At 42.2% G+C, this 24,829-nt stretch overlaps 2 protein-coding genes across 4 annotated transcripts; one reads left to right on the forward strand and one right to left on the reverse strand.

The window, feature by feature from the left end:
- Window positions 1–826: 826 nt before the first annotated feature.
- Window positions 827–8,525, reverse strand: LOC122887563 (protein zyg-11 homolog). 2 transcript variants are annotated; one of them, XM_044220890.1, is made up of 14 exons: window positions 8,330–8,525; window positions 7,587–7,752; window positions 6,418–7,217; window positions 6,063–6,203; window positions 4,855–5,031; window positions 4,527–4,591; window positions 4,160–4,259; window positions 3,843–3,893; window positions 3,207–3,365; window positions 3,039–3,086; window positions 2,450–2,650; window positions 2,308–2,360; window positions 1,766–1,863; window positions 827–1,102 (listed from the first exon to the last, which is right to left on the reverse strand). In XM_044220890.1, the coding sequence occupies exons 1-14, from the start codon at window positions 8,330–8,332 to the stop codon at window positions 930–932; spliced, it is 2,235 nt and encodes a 744-aa protein (XP_044076825.1). In that variant the 5' UTR covers window positions 8,333–8,525; the 3' UTR covers window positions 827–929. The 2 variants fall into 2 exon arrangements, with proteins under 2 accessions (XP_044076825.1, XP_044076824.1); XM_044220889.1 differs by having other exon boundaries at window positions 3,207–3,368.
- LOC122887564 (angiopoietin-related protein 1-like) lies at window positions 7,649–21,170 on the forward strand. 2 transcript variants are annotated; one of them, XM_044220892.1, is made up of 6 exons: window positions 7,649–7,769; window positions 10,252–10,412; window positions 14,229–15,067; window positions 16,660–16,853; window positions 17,969–18,239; window positions 18,672–21,170. In XM_044220892.1, the coding sequence occupies exons 3-6, from the start codon at window positions 14,266–14,268 to the stop codon at window positions 18,857–18,859; spliced, it is 1,455 nt and encodes a 484-aa protein (XP_044076827.1). In that variant the 5' UTR covers window positions 7,649–7,769; window positions 10,252–10,412; window positions 14,229–14,265; the 3' UTR covers window positions 18,860–21,170. The 2 variants fall into 2 exon arrangements, with proteins under 2 accessions (XP_044076827.1, XP_044076826.1); XM_044220891.1 differs by having other exon boundaries at window positions 7,672–7,769; window positions 10,122–10,412.
- The last annotated feature ends 3,659 nt before the right edge of the window (window positions 21,171–24,829 follow it).

Genomic DNA, 24,829 nt, shown 5'->3' on the forward strand with positions numbered 1-24,829 from the left:
GTCTCCGACTCATGTGTCACTTGAATATTGATAGGCTCTTTGAGCCACTCTGATTAACGCAATGCACACCACTATTACCCTTTGTCTCTTCTGTTCACCTTACCTCCTCACATGCTACGTTTTCCACATAAACAACTGACTGCATCACACCATGTTCACTGTAGGACACTTGACCTTTGATCCCACAGGACTGCCACTGTGAGATCAATGTTTAGGGGTTGAAGTGGTTGTTAAATTCTGACCCCGGATCAGTTTACGCAGCTCTTTTCTAACGTACAGCCTACCACTGGCAAGGAGATGACTAACCTGGCTGAATCACAAGCCCGCAGAGCCATACCCTATTTGGTAGACCCCTTTGAATTCCTTTGGGGGATTTAAAAATGTGAGTCGAGGGGATTTGACACTTGAAAGTTGAACATGGTGGTACAACTCAAATATTCATGTGAGGTAGTTAATCCACTTTTCAAAAGGAATTATTAATAGACCAACTTAGAATAGACTCTGTATGCCTACGAGCAGTTCTGTCTTCCAGCTGTGTTACATAAAATATAATGAATTCAGCATCTAGGATACCGGAGAGAGAGATAACTTATTTTAGAGCATGACTGTTTTATAATGAGGCCCTCATGCAGACAGATAAACACAACAGATTCAGACTGCTTTGGAATTTTTCTACTTATCATGTCTGATCTTGAATCTATACATTTAATATTTTACACAAACAGATCTTAAGGGCAAAACAGCCCTGAAGCTGCAGTACTTAAGCACCCTCTAGTGACAGGTTTTGGTTCTATGCCCGATTTACTACACAAACTTTAGTCTCTAGTTTCAGTTTATTTGGAACACTTTATTAAGGTCAAACATTTTCAAACTTAACAGCAATTTGACCTCAGAATAGTGCAAATATTAAATCACTTTTGTCAAGAGTTTCAAGGGCCCATGTGGTTGTTGAAGGGCCCTGAGTGACTCTGGTGTTGCTCTACCATACGCAAGATGCTGTCTGATAGTCCTTTAATGTCGCTGTGTGTGTCGGGGTGAGCAGCCAAAGACTTCAGAAGTTCAGTCACGCCCTCCTTCTCCAGCAGGCTGCTGTAATGTGAAGCTAGAGGATAAAGAGAAGAAGTGATAAGAACATGAGAGAGGAATGGAAGCTTGCACTGATTGACCCCACCACTACTTGAATATTAATACTCCAAAGAAGTCTATATGAATCTATTCAATGGTGCAATATTTGTGGCAAATGTAAAATGATGAAAGGCAGAATAACAAACAGCTCTATTTTACATCAAAATGGGTACTGTAGAGGGCTGAAACTAATGATTATTTTCATTATCGATTAATTGTTTAGTCTATAAAATAAAGTCAGAAAATTGTGCAAAATGTTCATCCCAGTTTCTCAAAGTCCAAGGTGATGTCTTTAAATGTCTTGTCTTGTCTGACCAACAGTCTAAAACCCAAAGGTTTTCAGTTTAATATGATATAAAATAGAGAAATATATATATGTGAGAGGCTGAAAACAGCATTTGTTGCCATTTTTGCATGAAAAATGATCAAAATAGTTGCCGATTATTTTTCTGTCGATCGACTAAGCGATTAGTTGACTAATTGCTGCAGCTCTAGTACTGTAATACACACACAGTTCTGTGTGACAAATTAAATAAAAAAAATCAAATCAATAAATAAGCTGACCCCCATAAATCCACCCATGTGCTCCCCATAGTCAAACTTCCCCCCAATATCCCTACAGTCTGTAAGTGTGTCTCACTGTTTTGACTGCAGACCAGCCGTATGGCCCAGACTGCCCACAGCTGCACTCCTGAGGGCTGACACGTCTGAAGCAGAGGGCAAAATGGACGGAACGACCTGAAATGTGGACACAAGGAGACAGCACACTGAGATTTAAAAAATGTTTTATTTTATTATTTTGTGCTCGAATTGCCAGACAGTCAATTTTCTTTGGCATTAATGCTATCCAGGGAATGTAAACTGAGGTTTCACTCGCAGAAAATGATTTTCAATACATTTTAAAAAGCTTTCTTGTGATTGGCTGAGCTTTCTCTAGCACTCATGCTAGTACTAGTGTGACAAATCCCTATATGGCACCTCAGCAGATATCCAAATAAATGAACCTATACAGGTAATTACATTTGTCTTAAATGTACACAGTATTTCAAACCATGCAATTGTTATGCAACATGTAGCTTGCATGTGATGTTGAATTGAACAGACAGAATGAGTAAATGCATTAAAAATGACTCTACTTCCAAAAAGCTCTCTTTCTGTTTTGTCCAGTTTGCGTTCTCTCACCTGTAAGAGACCATTTCTCTCTCCAGTTGGGTCCACGTTATTATGGATGCATGCTGCAAAGAAAGAAAGACAGCCAAAAGTGAATTGAAATGTTCCCGTTAAATGCAAACCAGCATCCAAAACTTTGGCCTCTCACACGCACCAGCTGCTTCAGTATGGTGCTGCGGAGCTCGTCGTCCAGAGTCCAGGCCTCCGGTCTGGAAGCGAGCTGTGCCAGAATCCCCCCTGCAAAGTAACGGACCCCCACCTCCACCTGGGGATCCTGTAGCAGGCTGAGGATGTGCTCCAGCAGGTCCTCCTCCATCAGATCCGCCTGTAACGCCTCCACCTCTGCTATGTTGTTCTGCAACACAGCAGGACGAATGATAGCAGTGATGACAGCAATAATAATGTTGGATGTAACTTGGTGTTAGGGCCAGAGGGGATACAGCAACTGCTTTATGTCAGATTTCCTACAGATTGATTTGATTTTATATTATTGGTCAAATACATTAAAACACTTGGGGGCAACATGAAACATTTGACAGAACCCCCAAATTCAGATGCTGCCTGATGTCACAGCATTAAGCTCTGAATGTGGGAATGATTGCAGAAAGAAAATGAACATAAGCTGTAAACACTGCAATCACATTTTAGTTTAAACAAGCTATAAACATGCAGCATTGTGGCACACAATCAAAAAAACACATTCTGAACTAATAAGGACACATATACAGACACACTGAACCCACCAGGAGGCCAAGAACTTTCTGCTGAATGGAAGGTTCAGTGTTGTAGGACTGCAATGCAAAAAAAAAAGGACAGCATAAGAGGAAAAATGTTTGAGTGTGTGTGACCCTCTGTGTGGGTGCACTTCCGTATTAACGTGTCTATCAGTGTATTTTGAGGGGCTCCTCTACCTCCAGAACCTCCTCGTACAGCTCCAGGCCCTGGCACTCGATAAAACTGCGAGCAGCAGTGGGCATCTCATCGGTCAGATTCCACAGAGCACTCAGGGCAAATCTCAGCGTGGAGTCCACCACTCCCACCATGGCTTTCTGCTGCACAATAGCCAGCAGCTGCTGTGAGACAGAGCAAATGAGTGGAGAAAACATGAGACGGAGGGGAATGATAGAGAGGGACAAGGAGACGGAGTGCAAGACAGCCAAAAATGACAAAAGAATAGCAATTCTTGTAAATAAACTCAACTGCTGGATACAATTATTTACATATTTATAAGTGGCACCAGACATACAATAAACAAAAATAAATGAAGCGTAGAGAGAAGCTTGATTACATACACAAAGAGGGAAACAGAGAGGTGATTGAATAATGGTGTAACAGTAAACCCAGAAGGATGAGTGCATGGAGCAATGGGGTGACAGTGACAGAGAGTAAATGAGTATATACAGCGGGTAGGTAGTGGAAAATACAGCAGGTGAGAAAGACAGAGAGAGGGAGAGAGAGAGAACTAGAAATACACTCATGCATATCTACCGCTAAGCCGGGGATGTTGTGTACGTTCGAAACTAAATACCCTGAAAGTGTAAATGTACCTTCATAATAAAGACGTCCCTGCCGAGCTGAGCGGTCTCCTCTGTGGACAACTGCAAATAAAACAAACAGATGAGTGCTTCTTTGAATTCTACCCATTTTTCTAAATGTCAAACTCGAACAAACAGTGCTTTTAGTGCACAGAGGAATTGGCCCCATTTAACTGGACTACATGATAGCATAAAGCTGGCTGTTGAAACTAGTGTCAAAGAGGTGCAGGAGGTGACTGAGGCATGGGGCTCTTAACAGGCAGGACTAACAGGTGCTATACTATTTTCCTGCAGCAGACTAATGCACAGTAAGTGAGCAGTGTCTTGACCTTGGCCACCAGAATGGAGATGACAGCCACAGCCATCCTCTGAAGGGTAGGATCCTCGTGGCTGCTCAGCCAGTTAATCACCAGCGTGGCTGCTAAATACCTGAACCATGATCACAGCGTGGATGTAAGGAACACAATATTATTCAAATATACCAGTGATGTACAGACCAGCCTTGGGAAAATCACTTTTACATCTGGAGGAACTATTTCTTTTGGCACTTAGATTTCAAGACAAAATATATTTTAGCTGGATCACAATTTGTTGGAAAAACACTATCGTGCCACTCTATGAGTGCAGTGATTATCTTGGCTACTGCGAGCCCGTGGCCTCATACGTCAAATTGTAACTGAGAGAAAGTAAACTAACTTGTCAAAAGGGACATCCTGAAGGATGTAGTCACTGCAGAGCGCCAGCAGACAGTTCTTTTGCACCTGGAGAGATGGAAACAGTTTATGAAATGAAGAACCATATGGGTGTAAGAAAATATTTGGTTATATGTGTGTATGAGGTATTATGGAGTAACTACAAATACTGTCTGAACATAGCAGAATGGTAGCTGCAACTAAATGCAGCAAATATGAGGTCCGAATCTGATGAATGACAAGCCAGCTGGTAGCAACAGAACCATTCTTTGTGATGTTCTGTAACCACGATAATAGATCTGTAATCGGAGGCACTGAGCGTGTCCCCTGACCTGTTGGTGGTTGGGGAAGGTCTTCATGGCATACAGCAGCTGCGTGACAGTGGAGCTGAGCAGGCTGACAGGCATGGCCTCTGCCAGGTCCTGAGTGGTCAGGTTGAACACACACGCTGTGGCCACCAGGTGGACGTGCAGGGAGGTTGGGTGGTTCTGCATCCCACTCAGCAACAGCTACAGGAAACAAGAAGTTTATGTTATAATCACATGTGTTTCAGAAAAATAAACTGTTTGTGCTTGTGACTGTTTCTGTTGGGTTGTCAGATTGTAAACTGTCTAGAAAAGGCTGGTTGTGGGAGTGTGAGGGGAATGATGTATGCTCTTCTCTCCCTCTGTAACTACCATCAGTAGAGGACAGTGACGGGACAGGGCACGTTCCAGATATTATTAGCGTCTAACTTTCCCACCTCCTCAAACTACTCACCAATCCAGCTGTGAAGTTGCATTGTACTATTTATCTGAAAGGCTCTACTAGAAACTGCCTCTTTACCTCGGCTTTCCAATCACGCCTAAATACAGTAATTATAGTATCAGGTCAGAGGACATTTTAACTTTAGCTGTACAGTATGTTCAAACTGAGCTCGCAAAAACGGGTCCTTACAATGGGAACACTTTTAAATTCCAATATCTCATTTATTTTTATATCTCATTCCTTTTTTAGATTTTACAACATTATATGTGAGCATTTTGAATGCTACTTGAAATTGTTTCCTTTACTTTGGAAGTAATATCTAATGTGAATGAATATTGTGTGCTGTTGTGAATTTCTGTGTGTTTTTCTGTGCTTATGCAGTATATGTTTATTCTTCTGGAAAGGTCTCTCTTGAAAAAGAAAATCTTGATCGCAGTGAGACTTCCTGTTTAAATAAAGGATTAACTAACTAACTAACTAGTTAAAGCTACAGCATCTCAACCTGCAGACAATAAGTGAAGATATTGTGCAACACTGGAGTAAAGAATCATAAAAAATCTAATTTAATTTACTATACAATGCAATTATTAAAGTATAACTCTAGTTTCTCTTATTAGCATAGTTTTGGCCATTGTTTTAGCCATGTTGCCAGCAGTCCAGATCTAATTACTTTTGTGAGTACAATGTAATCATAACCTACTGTATATAAATGATGGCCGAAATGACAAAAGTAAGGGCTGTGCTGATATTGATATTGTAAGATATTGTTCAAACACAATGCTAACCATAGTACCTTTAGCATATCTGGTCGTGGTTTGTCAATGTCAGTGATTAGATTGTAGAGATGGACGAGGGCCTCTCGTATGAAACACTCACGGTCTCTGTACCTTCTCAGGGCCTCGCACACCTGGTTCTCATTAGCCTCTCCAGTTACCTGAACATACACAGCAGATCAGCACTGTCAGAGAGACAGGAAATGCAGCAGCCATATTCAGTACATATACAAACAGAGCCTCAAGTCAAACACAAATGAGAAACTTATGCGAGAGTCAAGCTCATGTGTCTACCCGTAACATTCTCTGACGTCCTGACATGTCACAAATAGTATGACATCAACTCTGTGCCCGATGCTCGCACTAGGTCCTTACTTTTAGATTTTTCTGTGAAGACAGGAGATCACAGGAGCTAGCCCCAGTGGCCAGCAGGCCCAAGAAAACCAGTCCACTCCTGGCCTCCACAAACGCTCTGACTGCTGCTTCAGTGATTCTCTTCCGTCCAGAGATATCTAGAGAAACAAGGGAAGGGAGGACCTGGGGACTCCCCTCCAGAAGCTGCCGCACTGTCTCATCCCCATCTCTCCCGTCGCTGTCGTCCACAGTAAAATGGTCATCTGAAAAGTCTAGATGCCTGAGAGTGTGAAGCTGGCTGAGGACAAAGAGCAACCTGGTAGGTGACATATCCAGCTGCCGCAGCCGGTGGGTGATGAGAGATCTCAGGGTGTTCTTGCAATCAAGCAGTGCAGTAAGCTTTGAGACGGCACTGCAGGAGATATCCAGGCTCTCCAGCTGAGGGAGAGTGCAGATATCCTCAAGGACAGCATCAGTCAGGTCTGTGTTGGCAAGGTTGAGCGTCCTCAAGCCCTGCAGGGAGCTGAAGCCAACACGGGTCCCTCCATCCTCCCCCAGAGACTCCCAGTCCAGATGTAGCCCATTGAGGGATAACCTCTGCAGGCTGGATCTGCACTCCGGGTTGGAGGCCAGGCTTGAGACGATGTTAGCCCCTGTGAGGCCCCCCGAGACACAGGAGGCATCTAGTTCCTGGAGCCGGTGAGGGCAGAGGGCCAAGCGAAAGGCTTCTGCAGACACAGGACAGCAGCGGATGGAGGCTCGGCGCAGGCGGAGCTCTTTGGAGTTTCGGAAAATCCCAACAGTTGTGTCATTCAGTATCCCTTGTAGGGAGAAGCAAACAGAGGGACGTTGTAGGAAAAAGTAGCATCAGTTTGGCCGCATTTATGTTTGTGGAATAGACATTTCCCACCATTTCAGCCTGGCATAGTACACTGTGAACAAGTAACAGTCATATGATTATAGGGTAAGTTAAGGATAATGATAGTAATTAACTTTTGTTTATATAGGAAGTTATGTGCTTGAAGAATTATAACTAACTGAAGGTCATAGGTAAGTCACATCTGTCGTGGTGTTGGAGTTTTGTCCCTTTTCTTCAACTTGCCACAGAACTACTATCACTTGGTAGCTGCAGTTGCCCTCACTTGTTGATATGAATGTTGTTGGGAGTCTTTTCTGTCCCCCTGACCTACCTTTGGTTGCCATCTTACGCAGCAGCTGGTCAGCCATCTCCTGTGGGAAGAGTGGGGCCCAGCTGAGGCACATGGAGCTGTCCGCTCGCCTGCTGCACAGAGCGTGCAGGCTGTGGCACACCTGAGCCAAGCAGAGGTCATATAGGGCCTGGGGGCCCTCGGCATCCTGCAACACAGCTACAGGTAATGAGATAGTACTGGATAATTACATATCATAGTGTAGGTATATACAGATCACAGAACAAACATTACGTTATATATTAAAAATCAATTTGAGTGAAACAGCCCCTTTAAAAATACAATAATTATTTCATTATTGTAAACCTAATATTATTAGGGTGTTATTAATAATTCTGTATTGTACAGGGTGCAATACATCTATGCAGTAACGCCATAAATGTTACAGAGGTTTTTGTTTGTTTGTTCACATTAAATAGATTTGTGAAGCACACTTAGGCCCTGACAGTTGTCTCTCAGGCTTCTTCCTCAGGGGCTCACCAGATCCACAGTGACACAGGATCTCAAACGCTGCATGAGTCTAATTTTATCCGCAACAGATGATGCACTGCACACAAGTAAAGCCCGTTTAAGTCACCTAATCCAACCGGTCTCTGTAGGGCAGTGGACAAAAGCCATTGGTCCTACAGCGCGGTGTGTAGTCTAAGCGAAGTTTGTCATTGACAAGAAGCTCACGAAGATAAAACATTGGCAACATTTAATAGAGGGGACGGGGTCAAACTCACCATGGTTGAGAAGTCGACAGGAAAATAACGGTATCAGGTCGTTCAGCAAATTCTTACATGAAAAGATGTTATTATTTTAATCAATATCTTCCCTTTAAATCAAAGAAAGTTATGAAATCTTCTGTTTGATTAAAGTCGTTGCTGCTGACCGTCGAGTATCAACTGTCACAGGTTGGCTCCCCGCCTCCTATTGGTCAGTGCGCATGACGTCACCGAGGGTTTGTTTGGGCATGTTAGCTTGTTCATTCATGCTAATACAGTGATAATCTCTATTTATTCGACTTTTAACTCCTATCTATCTGTCTGTCTGTCTATCTATCTATCTATCTATTTACTGTACTTTCTTGCACATTCATCCTGGTAGTGTTTTTACATAGGATTAAAGCAATGGACCTGCAACAACTGTGAAGGTGGAGGTGGTAATAAACTCGTTTAGCCACAAGGAGGGGCTCACAGAGAGAGCTGGATTTTAACATTTAACCAGTGTGACAGCTTATGTTAGTTATGGTGAAATGTAAATTTAAACAACTAAACAATTAATTACTAAATACAAAGGCCCAAACTCCTTTTTGTGCATGAAAAAAAAATACTATCAGCAGTGATGTGAACAGACTTTCTAAGGGCAGGGGCTAAAATGAAAAGGGGGCGTCTCATCCATGTACATTTGTGAAGAAGGACCTTGCCTTGCTGAAATATCCGTCTAATGTGACATTAGGGCACAAATCAAGCATGGAAGTGACCCTTTAGGGCACAAACAAGTCCCGTTTAAAATAAGTAAAAAAGACACAGATTTATCTTGGGCCCCTGGGTTGGGAAACACTGATTTAGGCTACATAAGAGTGGGGCTTGTTAAATGTGGTGCAGATACAGATAACGATTTCCAGGCATGGATTGAATTAGCACAACATGTGTTCCTTAGCTTCTTTCAGTAACAGCTTCCTCCAAACACATGTTCTTCTATATATCATTTATTTTAAATGGACGACCCCTATTATATACAACCGACCACCTACACTAGGAGACGCACACTCTCAATCACACATACACTAACATATGTTCTCATACATGTACGGGTCACACACAAGCACCCACACACATTCACTCCTACATTATGAATGTCCTGCCTCGATTGCTCATAAGCAAATCTGTCCACCCACATGCTGAAGTATGTCTCCCCACGCAGAGAATCCCTATGCATCAAAGCCTGTGCTTCCTCCTCAATCCAAAACATTTAGCCGAGGGGCGTTCTTTTTGTCTGCAAAGCCCTCTGCATATTGTCCTCATAACCAAATAAACACAGCTGCCAATAGCTCTTAGGGTTGCCGCAAGAGACGCACACATCCCAAATACAAAGCAAACACAAGAGAAACGCTCACATCCAAAACAGACCTTCTATTATTGTGCTAAAGCTACTGGATCGCCAGAGTCATCCAGTCATTAGATTAGAGCTGATAGGAAACAGCTTTGTGAGGAGGAGTAAGTAGACTATGAGAAATGGTAGTTATATGAATCAAGCTGACAGATGTGTGTGTGTCTTTTTGTGTGTCTGAAAGAAAGAAAAAGAAAGTGTATGTGCATGTCATCAACTTCTACAAGACAAATAGCGTGTGTGGGAGACAATATAACATTGTAAGACCTTCTGAGAGTTAAATGATGACAGCTAGACTGATTTTGAGTGTGAATGTCTTCACCACTCTTTCTGACTCCCAGCCAATCTGATTCACTGCTTAGTTTTTCATTAGTGGTGAAACCTTATATTAGGAGGAGTCTTTCTTTTCTTTCTAAACTTTAGAGGAGGAAGGCAGGGCCAAGCCTTCCCTCTGCTCAAACTACAGAGAAAATCACACCATCAGCCTCCCTCTTTCTGTATATGGACCACCCTCTACTGTTCTCCTAGTGGACAGTGTTTGCTTGTGCCATAGCTGTGTGCAGGCCTTCATTCTCAATGAGAGCAAAGACAGAGGGAGACTGAGAGTGAGAGGAGGAGAATGGAGAGCATGAACCTGCATAGGAAACACAACTGAGACACCAAGCTGGGTCTTACCTGCACCTCCTGGACCGCTGACTGAACTCACTGACACAGGTAAGATGTTTGGGGTTTTTTTTTTCATTTCTCTGATCAGGTTATTTATGAAATGAATATGACATTTGTATTGTTTTTTATGCTTTGGAAAAGTATTGCCAAATTTTCCCAGTCATCACTATGAATAAAAAATTGCAATTTACTGATAAAAGTAAAGGTAGTATAGAACAATAAAGTTAGATTGAAAGTTTAGATGGAAGTGGGGTCCTCTAGACATCTGTGACTCTTCATAAAAACTGTGGAATGACTGTAAAATGCTGAAATTAAGGTAACCATTGGAGCATTTTTAAGTATTCTATATTTGTTTTGAAATTCCATATGTATACATATGGAATTTGATGATCATATTCACCATGTACAAAGCTCATGCATCATGTCATCCCCTCAGCAGACGGACCTAATCAGTGGCACCATCAGAATAACTTGTGGGCTAATTGGCACAGTCCTAAAAAATCTGCTGTCCCAGAGCAAAAGCCACAACAAAGTTAAACTGGAAAAATGGGACTTTCTGATTAGCAATATATTCATGCTGTATGTTGAAATAAAGTTGGAGAGAAATTAAGGCATGCAAAGGCGGTATTCCCAGGGATAAGGTTTTTGAGGGTTTTGATGTCAAAGAAAATCTTTTAATTGGGGAGCTTACCAGTAGACAGTTAGAGCTCAGTGGCACCACTTAGAGTCAGTGGGCCGATTGGCAGTGTCCTCATGTTCCTCTGGGCTGGGAAAACCAGCCACCACAAAGTTTGACCTGTCTGGTTGCAAGGACTGCATTAATATAGATGAGGTGGCTGGATCTGGTCAGGTCTGGCTCTGAGCGAGGAGAGGAGAAAACACCCGTTTAATAAATCAACAAAAAAACATGGCTGCTGCGGCTGACTTGATGAAGACCAGCAGGGTGTGAACGACAGAGAGAACCCTGGTGGTAATAACTGGCCGATGAGATTCACAGCCCTGGCTGAGGAGCCTCTGTGTAAACACTGTCACTCCTGTCAGGCCAGGGCCTGTGAGATTCATATTGTGGGGTTGGAGACGTGCAGACGGGCCAATTGCTGAGACCGAGCTATTGAAGGGGATGACCTGTGATTACGGAAAGACAGGAAAAAGTCTTCTCTGGGTAATAATAACTGCCTGACAGTGCCAAGGTGTTTCTGAGCTCTGACACATGGCCCGTTTTCCTTAAAGTGCCTTTTTCTTTGCCCTCAGATGGTTTATAATCTATGACAAAACAAACTGCAGCTTGTTCCATATTATTTTAAAGCTAAAGTACAGGCTTCAGGGCATTTTCTTGTGCTGCTGAACCTTTAATCCACTTATTAAAAATTAATGTTGGCTCAGACACTTTCTTTCTATCAATAAGTCATTGTGCCTTATGAAAACACAAAAACTTGATATTATATATTTCCCTTGAGGCAAGAATGTTTTTTCCTTTGACAATGATAAAAGGGTACTATTCTGCTACAGCAGCAGTTTGAGCTTAGGTAATGCTCTGGGATCTGTCCCATTAACTGTGGTCAGGACTCTTCAGTGCAAACATCAAGAGGAGACCACAGAAATCATTTAAAGCCCCTGCTGTCTCTGTCTTGGACTCATGTAATTCTGCTTCTTTGGCATCTGTTAAAATCCTCTGCAGATTTGTTTTTAGAGCTCTGATATGAAGTGGGTCATAGTGTGCCTGTCAGAAGTGTTAGATGAAGGTTACTTAACCTCCTTGGCCATATCCATCAGACTGCCTTCTGGTTGGATTTGGCCCGAGTGCCAACATCAGACTGAAGTTGGCTCACCATTAGCCCCACTTCCAGATCCAAACCTCGCTATTGAATATGGAAGGAGGGTTCTTCCACTTAGTATGCATTTTTGAACGTCACCCACCCCTGCTCCATTCGTTGTGCTGTCAAAACCAATAAGATCAAAACACAAGCTTCCCTTCCAGAAATAGACTCCAGAAAACATTACTCATAAATCAGGGATTCCTGCTCCCGCTGCTGCTCCTCAAACACATCAGTTTCCTCACCAAATTCAAAAAAGTATCAGTTTGTACCAGCCAGGCAGAAATGGCAGAAGTCAGTGATGCCCAATGATAACCACCTGCTGACCATTTTGCTCATTACTGATATATGCCGTTCAACACCTCAGTGATTCAGTGTCATCCATGACCACATTAACTAAATTTTCTGCCAAATATTTCATGCTTTTGTCAGGTTCCGAGGTTTTTAACATGCTAATTCTCCACATGAGCCAGTGCAGGTACACTGAAAGTCTATAGGGGAGGTTCATGGAAGGTCTGAGCCAGGAGATCTACAGAAATATGAAAAACAGATCCCAGCACTTACACACACCCAGACACCTGATACAGATGTGGTGAGGGCCGTAATGAAAGAGAAGCCATGAGGGAATGTATTGAAAATATGAGCTATGATAACAGATTTGTGGTGGGTGGGTGGCACTGCTCTTAAGCGTACCGGAAGACACATCTTGCCAAGGGCAGGACTGTCTGCAGTACTTGATGTGTAAAACCAGCTGTGCCTTTGCCACAGTCTGCTAGTTTTCACTCACTCACTAATTAAGCAAGACTCTTGTGTTGAGTCTTGACTGGAAGCCCTCTCCTGTATCATGCCAACAGATGCTCCTTGACTATGTAAGATTTGCAGGCACAGTGGTTATATCGGATTGTACTGGATTAGAGGAGAAAAGAAAACATCTGGTAGGAAATTGATCAAAAAGTACAAAATGAAACTGGACCAAATTAAGACTAAGTCTAGTGATATTCAATATTTTTCTTATTGTCAACAAGGCCAATAAACAGACCACAGCCAACAATGAATTCATCCTACTAACAAGTATTGTCTGTGTAGCCAAAGCTTGATATGGCATAATCCTCTGTGCCATAAAGTAGGCCTTCACTCTTGTCCAAAAACTACTTAAAACCCAACAATGAGTCACACTGTTCCACAGGGTGACATCTCCCATTCTTATGATGAACATGGCCACATGTTCATCATGGTAGTTTTTTTTAGTTGTTGAGAAAATTCCATTCTAGGGCTGTCAATACTCCTAACCCATCAAATGAATATTAATCTGTGGCTTCTCTGTACTTTACTTCTCTTTGAGTAATGTTCGCTAAAGACTACAGTGCCCAGCTGTTTTAGGTTAATTACTGTGCTTATTTTAACTTATTGCTAACATGCTCACAATGGCAATGTTAACATGCTGATGTTTAGAAGGTATAATGTTTGCCATGTTCATCATCATAGTTTAGTATTTGCACGCTAACGTTTGTTAATTAACACAAAACACAAAGAACAGCTGAGGCTGAATACCATTTGTTGTGCAATTATTTAGTTATAAACCAAAATATTGGACAAATTAAAATTTTGACCTGATGATGGAAGCAGATGAAAAGTCAGGGCATCACCAAAGTGATTAGCAGTCATCCCCTGGGAACCACGAATGTCTGTACAAAATTTCATGGCAATCTTTCCAATAGTTGTTGAGATATTTGACTCTGGACCATAGTGGTGGACCGACCGGCCCACTGACCGGCAGAGTGACAATGACATCCCTAGAGCCATGCTGCTAGCATGGATAAAAATAAAACCATATATTCGTGAATCATTTTAAAGATTCACCTCTTAGGAACCAATGGACTTTAGGCTGAAAGCCAAAGACAGGGTAGGGAAGTTGAAAGTATTGAGAGATGGACTAATACATTATTGGTTTTGGTCATTTTATGGGAATTATTAACAATAAGTGTAATATCAAATAACACCAACCTTTGCCTTAAGTAAAATGGTCTACACTTCTCTTTTCTTTTTATAGATCTTTAGCTTGTTTGGCGATAAAGACAGGAGGAACCATGGGATCTGGAACATGGAGCCTATTTATTCTGTTTGGTCTGTCTTTCTGGAGCAACAGCCAAGCCCTCACCAAGAACCCCATCCTCTCTCGGATACGAAGGGCACCAGAGGCCAACGGAGAAGGCAAGAAGTGCTCCTACACCTTCCTGGTCCCTGAGCAGAAGATCACAGGACCAATCTGTGCCGCCCGCGGTTATTCAACCGACAAGGACCGAGTGACACGTCTGGATGTGGCTGCGGTGCGCGACCTCCTTTCAAAGCAGCGTCGAGAGATGGAGACTTTGAAGCTGGTGGTGGATGTGGATGGCAACTTGGTGAATGAGATGAAGCTGTTGAGGAAAGAGAGCAGGAACATGAACTCTAGAGTGACTCAGCTGTACATGCAGCTGCTGCACGAGATCATCAGGAAGAGGGACAACTCACTGGAGCTGGCGCAGCTGGAGACACGCATCCTCAACGCCACCGCAGAGTCACTGCGCTTGGCCTCCAGGTACAGGGAACTGGAGGCCAAATACGCAGCCCTGTCTGCAGTAGTGAACAACCAGTCAGTGTTGATTGGGGCACTGGAGGAGCGTTGTATGCAGGTGTACAGCCGCAGGCATGAGCATTCACCCTTGGGACCTCCACTTGTGCAGGTGGTGCCTGAGAACATTCCTGTTAATGTGCCACGTTTCACCAATGAGATCCAGAGGGACAACACCCGAGGGTTTGCCCGTGAAAGGGGCTCTCGCTCTGGGCCGTCACCCACAAGTGGCACCCTGGAAGTTCAGAAACCTCCACAGAGAAACTTCAGTGCTGAAGGTGAGTGAGTGAGAGAATGAATTAGTGAGTGATCCATCCATTCATTCATTTATTCATTGATTCAGTCACGAAAATCCAAAACAGTCATGGTTAAATTTATAGCAGTCATGACTTTGTAGGCCAACCATAACAAAATAATAATCACTGACTTTGAATACAGCTGCAGGTGGGCCAGTGGCCTCATTTTCAAAGGTTAAAGATTTGCAAATTCAGCTGGAACCCTGCTCCCCGCTCAACAGAAAGAACACAAACCAGATTGGAAATAAAAATGTTGTAACGTCTCAATTGAGGCAGGGGACTTAAAGCAACGCAAAGAAAGACCTAACCTGTGTGATTTCACTCATCAACAGAAATTCCTGACGCATTTAGATTGCCTTAGCCCAAGAATAATAAAGTGTGTAGGATTTCAGTGCAGCTGTGTATGAAAATTGATCCTTTACAAAACTGTTCCATTGCATGTGAGACGTAGACAAAACCCAGGCCGGCATGATAGGCTCCTGCAAACCACAAAGTAGAGGCACTTCTGGTATACTTCATGAAGTGAATGAAGATACCTTTACGTTGTTATTGTAATATTATTAGCCAGGAGAGGGTTACTCGCCCTTAAAATAAACTCACTGCTACATGTGCTATTAATTAAAAATCTTGTAATGAGAATGTCAAATTACCTTGAGAAAAGACAGATGTTAGTCACTTATACAGTGGGTTAACAGGATATTGGTTTTTTGACCTCAAATGAAGGCAAGTAATTTCTTATTAAAGTAACTTAATTTGCCCCATTCTCCTCTGTTGTTCTGGGAGTACATAGTAAACATCTTTGTGGACCTAGACAAATGTGTTTTATATTAGTCTGTCTGCTTGTGTGTTGTTTGTTCTTGTTTACTGGTTTTTCATACTTATTTTACCTTCTGTCAGACAGTGACTTCAATGTTTCCTCATCGTGTAAACTCATAGCACTCATGTTGTTGTCTCAGTGCTCTGGCACCAAAAGGGGCTAAAACTGCCAAAATTCAGTGACTGTGACTTGGTCAAAAGTGAGTTAAGACCAGAATCAGTCTTTTTGACATATATTTAACCATATAACTTTTTTATGCCATAAAAATGTGTCATTTTTGGGGAAAAAAAACATGATTTTTATTTTAGGAACAGCAGTGACTTCACCCTAGCTAGGCTAGCCTAAGGGCAGACACAGCTAGCTTTAACTAAAGTTAATTTACCAACTTTTTCTGAACTTTTTCCTGTAGCTGTGAAATCAATTGTGATGCTCCAACATCTCAGTAATGGAGGTTGTTATACCACATAAATAAGGCAGTAGCTAAATCTAATCATAATGGAGGAATAATCAGATAATGTAGTCCTGCTAAAAGCTAACAAGCCTAGCTTAGATGCCCTGTGCATAGTCCAAAAAGATTTCTGTTCTTTTTGTTTGGGGTTGGCAGTGGAAGGTTGGTGTAATTATCCTTAAAAAACCTTAAGTTAAGGTTTTACAACTATTTAGCTGTTTAATACTTTGTTAGACACTTTGTCTCATTTCCAGCCGGCCCCTGTCTTTCTTACCACCTGCCTGCTTCTCTTATTGTTCTTTCCTTCAGGCCCGTTCAGAGACTGTCTCGAGGCACAGGAAGCTGGCCACAGCACCAGCGGCATGTACCTGATCAGACCAGACGAAGCTGAGAGGCCAGTGCAAGTCTGGTGTGAACAGGATATAGACAACGGGGGCTGGACCGTTATCCAGAGCAGGAGAGACGGATCCGTTAACTTCTTCAGAAACTGGGATAACTACAAGGTGATGGCAATGACACTTCCTTTGCCCTGTCTTACTTTTCTCTCTCCTCTCCTGAGCCAACCAGAATATTTGGCTCATCCAGAGACAACACGGGTGCTGTTACATGACCCATCTAGAGGAACCATCTGGGGTCTTTGGGACTATTTCCTGGGCCAGATCCCTGTGTTTTCACTTACTGTAAAATATAACGCCCTGTCAGCAGCACTATTTGTCCGAGGTCGTTTGGTTTGAGATTCCCATTATGAAACATTAGATGGCCCACTAGGAAGGTATGTTCCACAGCTCAGTCTGCAGGCGTTATTTTCCAAAACCACTACTACTATGGTGCCTTCCTGGGTAGATGGCTGGTTGGCTTACTACACCACACCATATAGACCCTTTCATCAAAGCTCTGTGAGAATGAGATGGAGTTTATCACTGCTGGCAGCCTCGGCGATCCAGGGTTCCATTCTGCCCGGCCAGGTTTGTGCATGTGTAACTGGAAGCTAAATTGCTCTCTTCAACATTGATTTGCCTCTGCGCTCTCCCACAACGCCACCACATGCACACACACGCACAGCACCATAGAGGAGGCCCCGGACTGAAACCCTACATCATTCATCATCTGTTGGCTCACCCAGCTAATCCACAATCACAAACCCCAACCTTCTCTTCCAAGTGAAGTGTGCTGGAGGCACATGGCCAGATGTAGATTGCTCGCGGTTGTTCAACACAAGCGCCCAGACCAGTTTCGCCATTAGCTGTGATCCAAGAGATCTGTGGGGTTTTGAGCGATGAACCAGCATTCTGAAGATGGATGCTTATTTTCCTGCATAAACTCTACAACATGTCTTTCTTAGGAATTTCAAAGACAGGGTGGCATTCTTTGGCAACATGTTTTTTTTTTCTTTTGAAGTTTTGTAGTTTGTCTTGACTACAGAACCATGACCAAAACGTCATCAAAAAGAAAATTCTCATTTGTTCTGTTACAATCACACAGTCTCATCCACAAAGAGGTTTTATGTTCCCAAACAATTCTCATGTTTCTAAACTCCTCCAGCAACCACATAAAAAACAATGCGTATTATTTTCTGTAATCTTTCTCTAACCATCCTTTTAATCTTCTTTTGACTCAGAGCGGCTTTGGAAACATAGACGGGGAATACTGGCTCGGTCTGGAAGGCATCTACAACCTGGGGAGGCAGCGGGACTACAAGCTGCTGGTGGAGCTGGAGGACTGGATGGGCAAGAAGGTCTACGCTCAGTACAGCAGCTTCCATCTGGAGCCTGAGAGCGAGGGATTCCGCCTGCGCCTGGGCACCTACCAGGGCAACGCCGGGGACTCCTTGAGCAGTCACAACGGCAAACAGTTCACTACTCTGGATCGAGATAAGGATGCCTTCTCAGGTAGATGAACATGGGGACCCTTTGTGCTCTTGTAGCATATAGTTTCATCATGATATTTTATTGAAATTTCAAGCTCTTTTAATATTGTGACCTGTGAATTATAGGGTTCTACCTGATATTAAGCTTTAAAGTTTTCACATCCTATATAGGAAAAGTGACATACAGTAAAGTTCCATTTTATTGGTCAAAATCAGACACCCTCAAGGTAGTCAAATAAAAACAAAAAATATATAACACATTCTTGGAATGGGGTTTTCTCAAACTGATGGATCTCAGATAGACCCTTACGTGAAGACCAACTGAACGGACTATCTTTAAGAAGGCAAAACAGAAAGCAATGATTTTCTTGAAAAGTTCTGCCACTGTGTCAAATGTATTTCTTTGAAACTCACTCCAGAGCTAATCATCACTCCTCCTGTTTCCCCACAACAGGTAACTGTGCCCATTTTCATAAAGGAGGCTGGTGGTACAACAGTTGTGGCCAAGCCAATCTTAATGGTGTCTGGTACACCGGAGGCGTCTACCGCAGCAAATACCAAGATGGGATCTTCTGGGCCGACTATGGCGGAGGCTTCTACTCTATGAAGTCTGTCCGTATGTTGATCAGGCCCATAGACTGAGGAGATACTGTAAGCCGGGCTGGTCCAGGGGCAGCTATGGAGGCCAGGGCAAACTTGAACCTTGTTCTAAATTGTGACTAAAAAGAACTCCAATCAATGGAGATTACAACCATCAGTAGTGACTTGAACTGCCTCCCGTAACAGACATGGACTCTGCGTGAACATTGTTCTCTTTATATCATAATAGATTCACACATAGAGGGATTTAAGGGACATTACTATTTATAGTAAGCCATACAGCTACAAATACATGTGATGGTGAAGAGAAATTAAGAATAACTGCAGCTAAATAATGATCTGATTAAGAGACCGCAGTGTTTTCCTCATTACTAGGTCACCCCGTGGAGAGGAGGCGCCACATCCTAAGTTCACTGGTATTGATTTCATTCATAAGCTTTAGCGTCACAGGGTCTAAATGCAGCTCTTCCTACCTCGCCAAGATAAACGTGTAGGGGAAACATTCATACATGGTATTTAACTTGTGCTATAGTTGCTGGGAGCTGGAAAATACATTTTGTTAATACATATATAGATTTATTTAGACTCTGTATCCACTTCCAGATCTGAAAAGACCAACACATTAAGGAGTTGGAGAAAGGAAGGTGGTTTAAATTCATGTTTTATGTACATTTGATTACACAAAAACAGTACTGATTTTTATTTTTCTCTCCCTAAACTTCAAGTGACCTTTATACTGTATGTTAAACTACTTTGTCCAAGTGCAGATGACCAGAAACAATAATTTATGTGTATGATTAACTTATCATAACAGTCAAAAGGGCCAGGTGTCCTGAGGGAACAGTAAATGATCCTACAGAAAATACAACTAATATCCTCCACTGTATATATGACAATCATTCTCAAAGTGTGCTCGCACGTATGGAAATTGCTGTTATATGTTTTTGTCATTTGGCTGTTGATTAAATTTCAGTATGACTCTGGGAAAAACAAGCATTGTTGAGAGAGAGAAAAAAAGATGGAATTACGTTCTGTTTTGAGTGGTTTTCGAGCATGAAAAATATGCTGACCAAGCTTTGAGAGTTATAGGCAATGGGATAGACAACGAGAAACACATTGCTGAAAGCCAGACAGGATGGAGAAAGAAAAAGAGAGGAGGGAGGAGGGAGGGCAGGAGATGAACTGGGATGGAATCGGTCCAAATTTCCAAGTTATTTTCCCCCCCTCTTCCTTTTAAATACAGAGAAATTTACATTCTTTCCACACAAAAGTGCTTGAACTGTATGTTTTCGTAAAAATATCTTTCATTGACAAAGTCACGGGTGCCTGCACTCTGTAATCACCGGTATGGAAGGAAAGCGGCATCCTTTTGGGGAAACCATCCCAGAGGAGAGGGGAAGGGGGGGGTTTGAAGTGGTCTGCTTTGAACAACAGCACTGCATCCAACAGTCTTTGGTCTCTGAGCCCAAAATAGACCCTCATATTGTGTTGTTTTTTCTTATTGACCACAATGGCCCTCACACCCATCTCTTTAACAAACTTTTATAAAGCAACAAAACACAAAGCCGGGAGACCGGTCAAACCCAGCTGGACATGGAAACATGTTTATGAACATGTAACAAAGCAGTGTCTTATAAAAGCAAAAAAAAAAAAAGTTAAAATTAAACAGCAATAAAAGCTGAAACCAATGAGTCACAATACTTGGCAGAACAGTGTTACGCAACTAACAGTCAATAAATAGAGAACATTTAGAGTCACATCAGAGGACATTCTTGTTCATTCGGATTCAAAGGAACTCCTTTCATGTCCCATGCTGATTTATACTGTTAACCAACTTATAATTAGTGCATGACTTGTTAGTTTTTAGTCTTTGCTAAGATTACATGCACATTTCAAACTTATCTTGTTGGTGTGAGTCATGCAGATGAAATGTTGATGTTTTTCCAACTGATTCAAACAGACACTGTAAGTCTTTATGGAAGGAAGTACCAAAAGGATGTTTTCCCGACTGAAATTGTGAAGCATAATTGTGTTTAACAGTAATAAGAGTTCTTTTAAATGTGCGTGGCTGTGTGTGCTTTGCGTTGGCATGAAAAAGTTGTGAGGAGACTGATGAATACATAGTAGAGACATCTCATTTCAAGTTGTAACACATTTCTGTGGATGACTGGGTAAGGGCAAGTCATCAGTTCAGGTCTGAACTACATGACTCTTTTTCACTGTGTATTTCTTTTTGTTCCACTGTCAAACAAAGCACAATGAATACCTTTGTACCTTAAATTTGTCATAACCATCAAACTTCTGTTTCCCGAAGGTAGGCCTAATGATTTCATTAATAGAGTGTCTACATGCATCTCTGTGTTATTTGTGATTTTAAAGGAATTGACATTTTGGCCATACGCTTTTCTTGTTTTGCAAAGAGTTAGATGAGAAGATCAATACCCGTCTCGTGTCTGTACTGTTAATATAAAGCTACAGCCAGCAGCCAATTAGCTTAGTTTGGCACAAAAACTGGAAGAGTTATCTATGCTCATTTAGACTTAAAGGAATAGTTTGACATTTTGGGAAACGTGTTTATTTTCCTTCTTGCCAAGAGTAAAATCAGACGATCAATACCACTCTCATGTCTGTATGGTAAATATGGGGTCAGTTAGCTTACATTAGCGTAAAGTCTGGAAGCAGACCCAGCTAGCCCAAACCCTACCAGCACCTCTAAAGCTCCCTAATTGTGGTTGGTAGTTACGTGCTGGAACTGCAGTCCTATGTCAATGCGCCCAAGAGATAGTCCAGAACATAAAACCCACTAAAACCACAACTTGTTAAATGTAATTTTAGTACAGATTATAGAAATGAGACACAATGTGTTAATTAGTGAGCTTTAGAGGTAATGGTTGGTGGATTTTTTTAAACTTTGGACAGAGCCAGGCTAGCTGTTTCTCCCTGTTTTCAGTCTTTATGCTAACGTAAGCTAACCGCCTGCTGGCTCTAGCTTCATATTTAGTGTACAGATATCAGAGCGGTACTGATCTTTTCTTTTCACTGTCAGCAAGAAAGCAAATAAGTGCACTTCCCAAAATGTCGAACTATTTAGTTTAAGCACAAATCCAATCTAAGTGTATGTATATGAGAATGTGCCCCATCAACCCACACAAGTTCTTTTGTTTTGTACACAGCTGAAAACATCAAGTGCAGGCTCAGAAACTCTCTTCCGAGGGTTTTATTGAACAGCCAACCATCTGAGCACACTTGTTCTTTAAATCCAACACCGTTTTGTGACAGGGCCACCTTCCTGTCACAAGTCTGCCTCTCAAACGTCAAGCCTAACAGCCCCACAGACTGCGAGTGTGGGATACTCTGTCACCACAGCAGCGGTAACTGAAGTCTTCCAATAACTCTGCCCACCACACACTGAACCCTCACATTTTAAACAGCCTCATGGGGGTATGGAAATGCATGATTAGCCCACAAAAACCAAACTCCTGCGCAGTCAGACGTTGGAACAGAGAAGGTGACATCCTTGGCTCTGGCGAGGGGACCACACTCGGGCCTTTACCACCTCGAATACCTGGCCTACAGACTGGGGACGGCCGAGCACTGCTGCAGTGTGGTCCTCTGAGAACCGCTGCAGGTTAAAAGCCCTCTTTGTCACTGAGTGAAGCTTCGCTGTCTATGAATTTCACCACCAAAATGGCACCAGGCTCGGAAGATTTCTGGAAGAAGCTGGCTCGACTGCTGTTTGCTGAAAGACATCTGCTGTTGGGGGAATGTCCGTGAGAGTGACTCATTAGGCCTCAAAAGCTCAGTTAGTGTCACCCAGCAAATCAACAGAGAGGATGTGGACTTGTTTTCTTTGAAAATAAGCACCATGACTAATTTTTGCCCTCCATAACTAAGTCTGTTCCTAAGTGCCCTTTTGATTTAAAGCTTAACAGACACTTGTTTAAGATGGATGATCATTTGGAGGGATCTGGGAAGGCTCACTGAGCTGCAGCTGCAGTTTCCACTCTCCCTTATTAGTCTACAACATACAGTAGACTGATATTTCATTTAGCTGTGAAGCACACAAGCGTGTGCTGAGATTGTGGAAATTAGATTTATTTTAATTAGGTTCTTTTTGACAGAAAGAAGTCAATCTAAGCAACGATCGCAACCCAGAGATAACAAACAACGGAACATTTGAGCCATGAGAAGTGCGCTCCTCGAGTTTCAGCTGCCTATTAGCAGATATGTAGTCTGTTAAATACATCTATTAGTGACCAAAAATTCACGTGGTTTTCATCGTTCATGTGCTTGGCATGAAAGGCGTGTTTATTCTAGACTCAAACCTTGAAACCCCTTATCAAATGGATCTCCTTTGTAGAGAAGTATGATCTCAGAGCACTGTGGAGTCAGCATTAGTCACTGAACTGGAGGGCCCACTAATAGTCTACAGTGTGACTGTTAACTGTATGTATTCTGGATATACAATTTCACTTATTGCGATGAATGGTGTGAGTCATGGAGGTCTGTTTAAGGCTTCATGACCGCCTGGGGAGACAGAGCCAAAGGAGCGATCGCCCTGACTACTCAACTGTTTTTACACCCTAGTTAAAACAGTGAGAAACAAAAGGGCCCCCCAGCCTAAACCTGCTCAAGAGAGGCATGAACCACAGAAATGTTTTACATCCAGTCCAGTGGAGGATTAAAAAAAGAGCAGTAGAACCAATTCTGGTCTTTTCTTTTAGCTGCTAACAACACATTCTACATATAAATTTAAAACAACAACAAAGAAAATAGTTTGCAGCGTCACTTTTATTGAAAAAATAATCCAAAATCACGTTCAATAGAAAGAACTGTCAGAAATAATAGCACAAAAATGATACAAAAAGAGGAAAATAGCTAGTCTTTACATAAATTAAAGATTGTAAGTATTCATGACTTGATGTCTCAAGCTAAACTGAGCCCACACCAAGGGATAGTCAAATGAAATTAAAGTCCTGCTATAGCCAAAACCTAGATGTGCTTTAAATGTGATTAGTACATTTTTTCCACCAGTTCTGAATTTAACTGGTAACGCTACTACGACGGTTAGATGATAGAACAGGAAATATAATGTCTGATCTTTTCATTTAGCAGTTGTTTACATTTTAGCTGCTGCATTCTAAAGTAGCTGCAGATGTGAGTGACTTTTGAATGGGGCAGGAATTTTAGTGGTTAAAATGGATTGTGATACTTTTTTTTAAATGACAGCTTTCTCCAATTTTATTAAAACTAAGATTCTGCCAGCTGGCGTTGTTGTTGGAAGGAGGTTACTGAGATCATTAAAAGTAGTATTTCTGGAGTTGGTGGACCAAAAAGTCCCCTTTACATCAACTTTACTGAGCAGTAAAAAGTTGGAAGATCATTAAAAATCAACATTAATAATACATTCCTAGAGCTGGGAAGAGGGACAAATTAAACTTTTAGATTTACTTTTTGTTGCAAAAGGTTTCCTCTGGTGGCATTCTTGGCATCGATCAGACTTGCACATCGACCCCGCAGCCGTACACATCACCGCAGGCTCCACTGAGCCCTTATCAGCTCATATCATGTTTTGGAACTAAACATGCTGAATCTTAAAAATAATGAGCAACAAAACAGACGACTTGCGGCTTGCAAAAGGCATATAAGCCCTTTGTGCCTTGGAATGGAACATGATGCTGCACTACATTTTTGGGGTAAAATGCACCTTCACCTTGCTACTGTGATGTGTACAGACCCTTTGATAAAGCATGTAAAAGTTCAAATGCACTGGTCCAATTCCTCTTTTTACTCAGCTCTTCTGCACCAAGGTGAAAGTGGACTGGGCTTTGCAGAATTTAAATCATACTATGATACCATCTAGTGGTGGAGTGGTTTTACTACCTAACCACTCCAAGGTATTCACTCTGTGGCAGATGACAAGACAGGTATAACAGACAACTTAGGATGAGTGGTTTGTCATAGATGAAAAGCACTTGTACACATGCCTGACACCCTTCATAAGCATTTCAC

Source organism: Siniperca chuatsi, linkage group LG13 (assembly GCF_020085105.1).
Source record: "Siniperca chuatsi isolate FFG_IHB_CAS linkage group LG13, ASM2008510v1, whole genome shotgun sequence".
Taxonomy (NCBI): Eukaryota; Metazoa; Chordata; class Actinopteri; order Centrarchiformes; family Sinipercidae; genus Siniperca; species Siniperca chuatsi.

Excerpts from the sequence above, each read along its gene's own strand:
- LOC122887564 (XM_044220892.1), top strand. The coding sequence starts at position 14,266 with ATGGGATCTGGAACATGGAGCCTATTTATTCTGTTTGGTCTGTCTTTC. Across the intron at positions 16,854-17,968 it reads GAAACTGGGATAACTACAAG|AGCGGCTTTGGAAACATAGA; the intron begins GTGATGGCAATG and ends CTTTTGACTCAG. Across the intron at positions 18,240-18,671 it reads AGATAAGGATGCCTTCTCAG|GTAACTGTGCCCATTTTCAT; the intron begins GTAGATGAACAT and ends TCCCCACAACAG.
- LOC122887563 (XM_044220889.1), bottom strand. Across the intron at positions 6,204-6,417 it reads CTTCACAGAAAAATCTAAAA|GTAACTGGAGAGGCTAATGA; the intron begins GTAAGGACCTAG and ends GTGTATGTTCAG. Across the intron at positions 2,651-3,038 it reads AGAAAGTTCTTGGCCTCCTG|AACAACATAGCAGAGGTGGA; the intron begins GTGGGTTCAGTG and ends GCTGTGTTGCAG.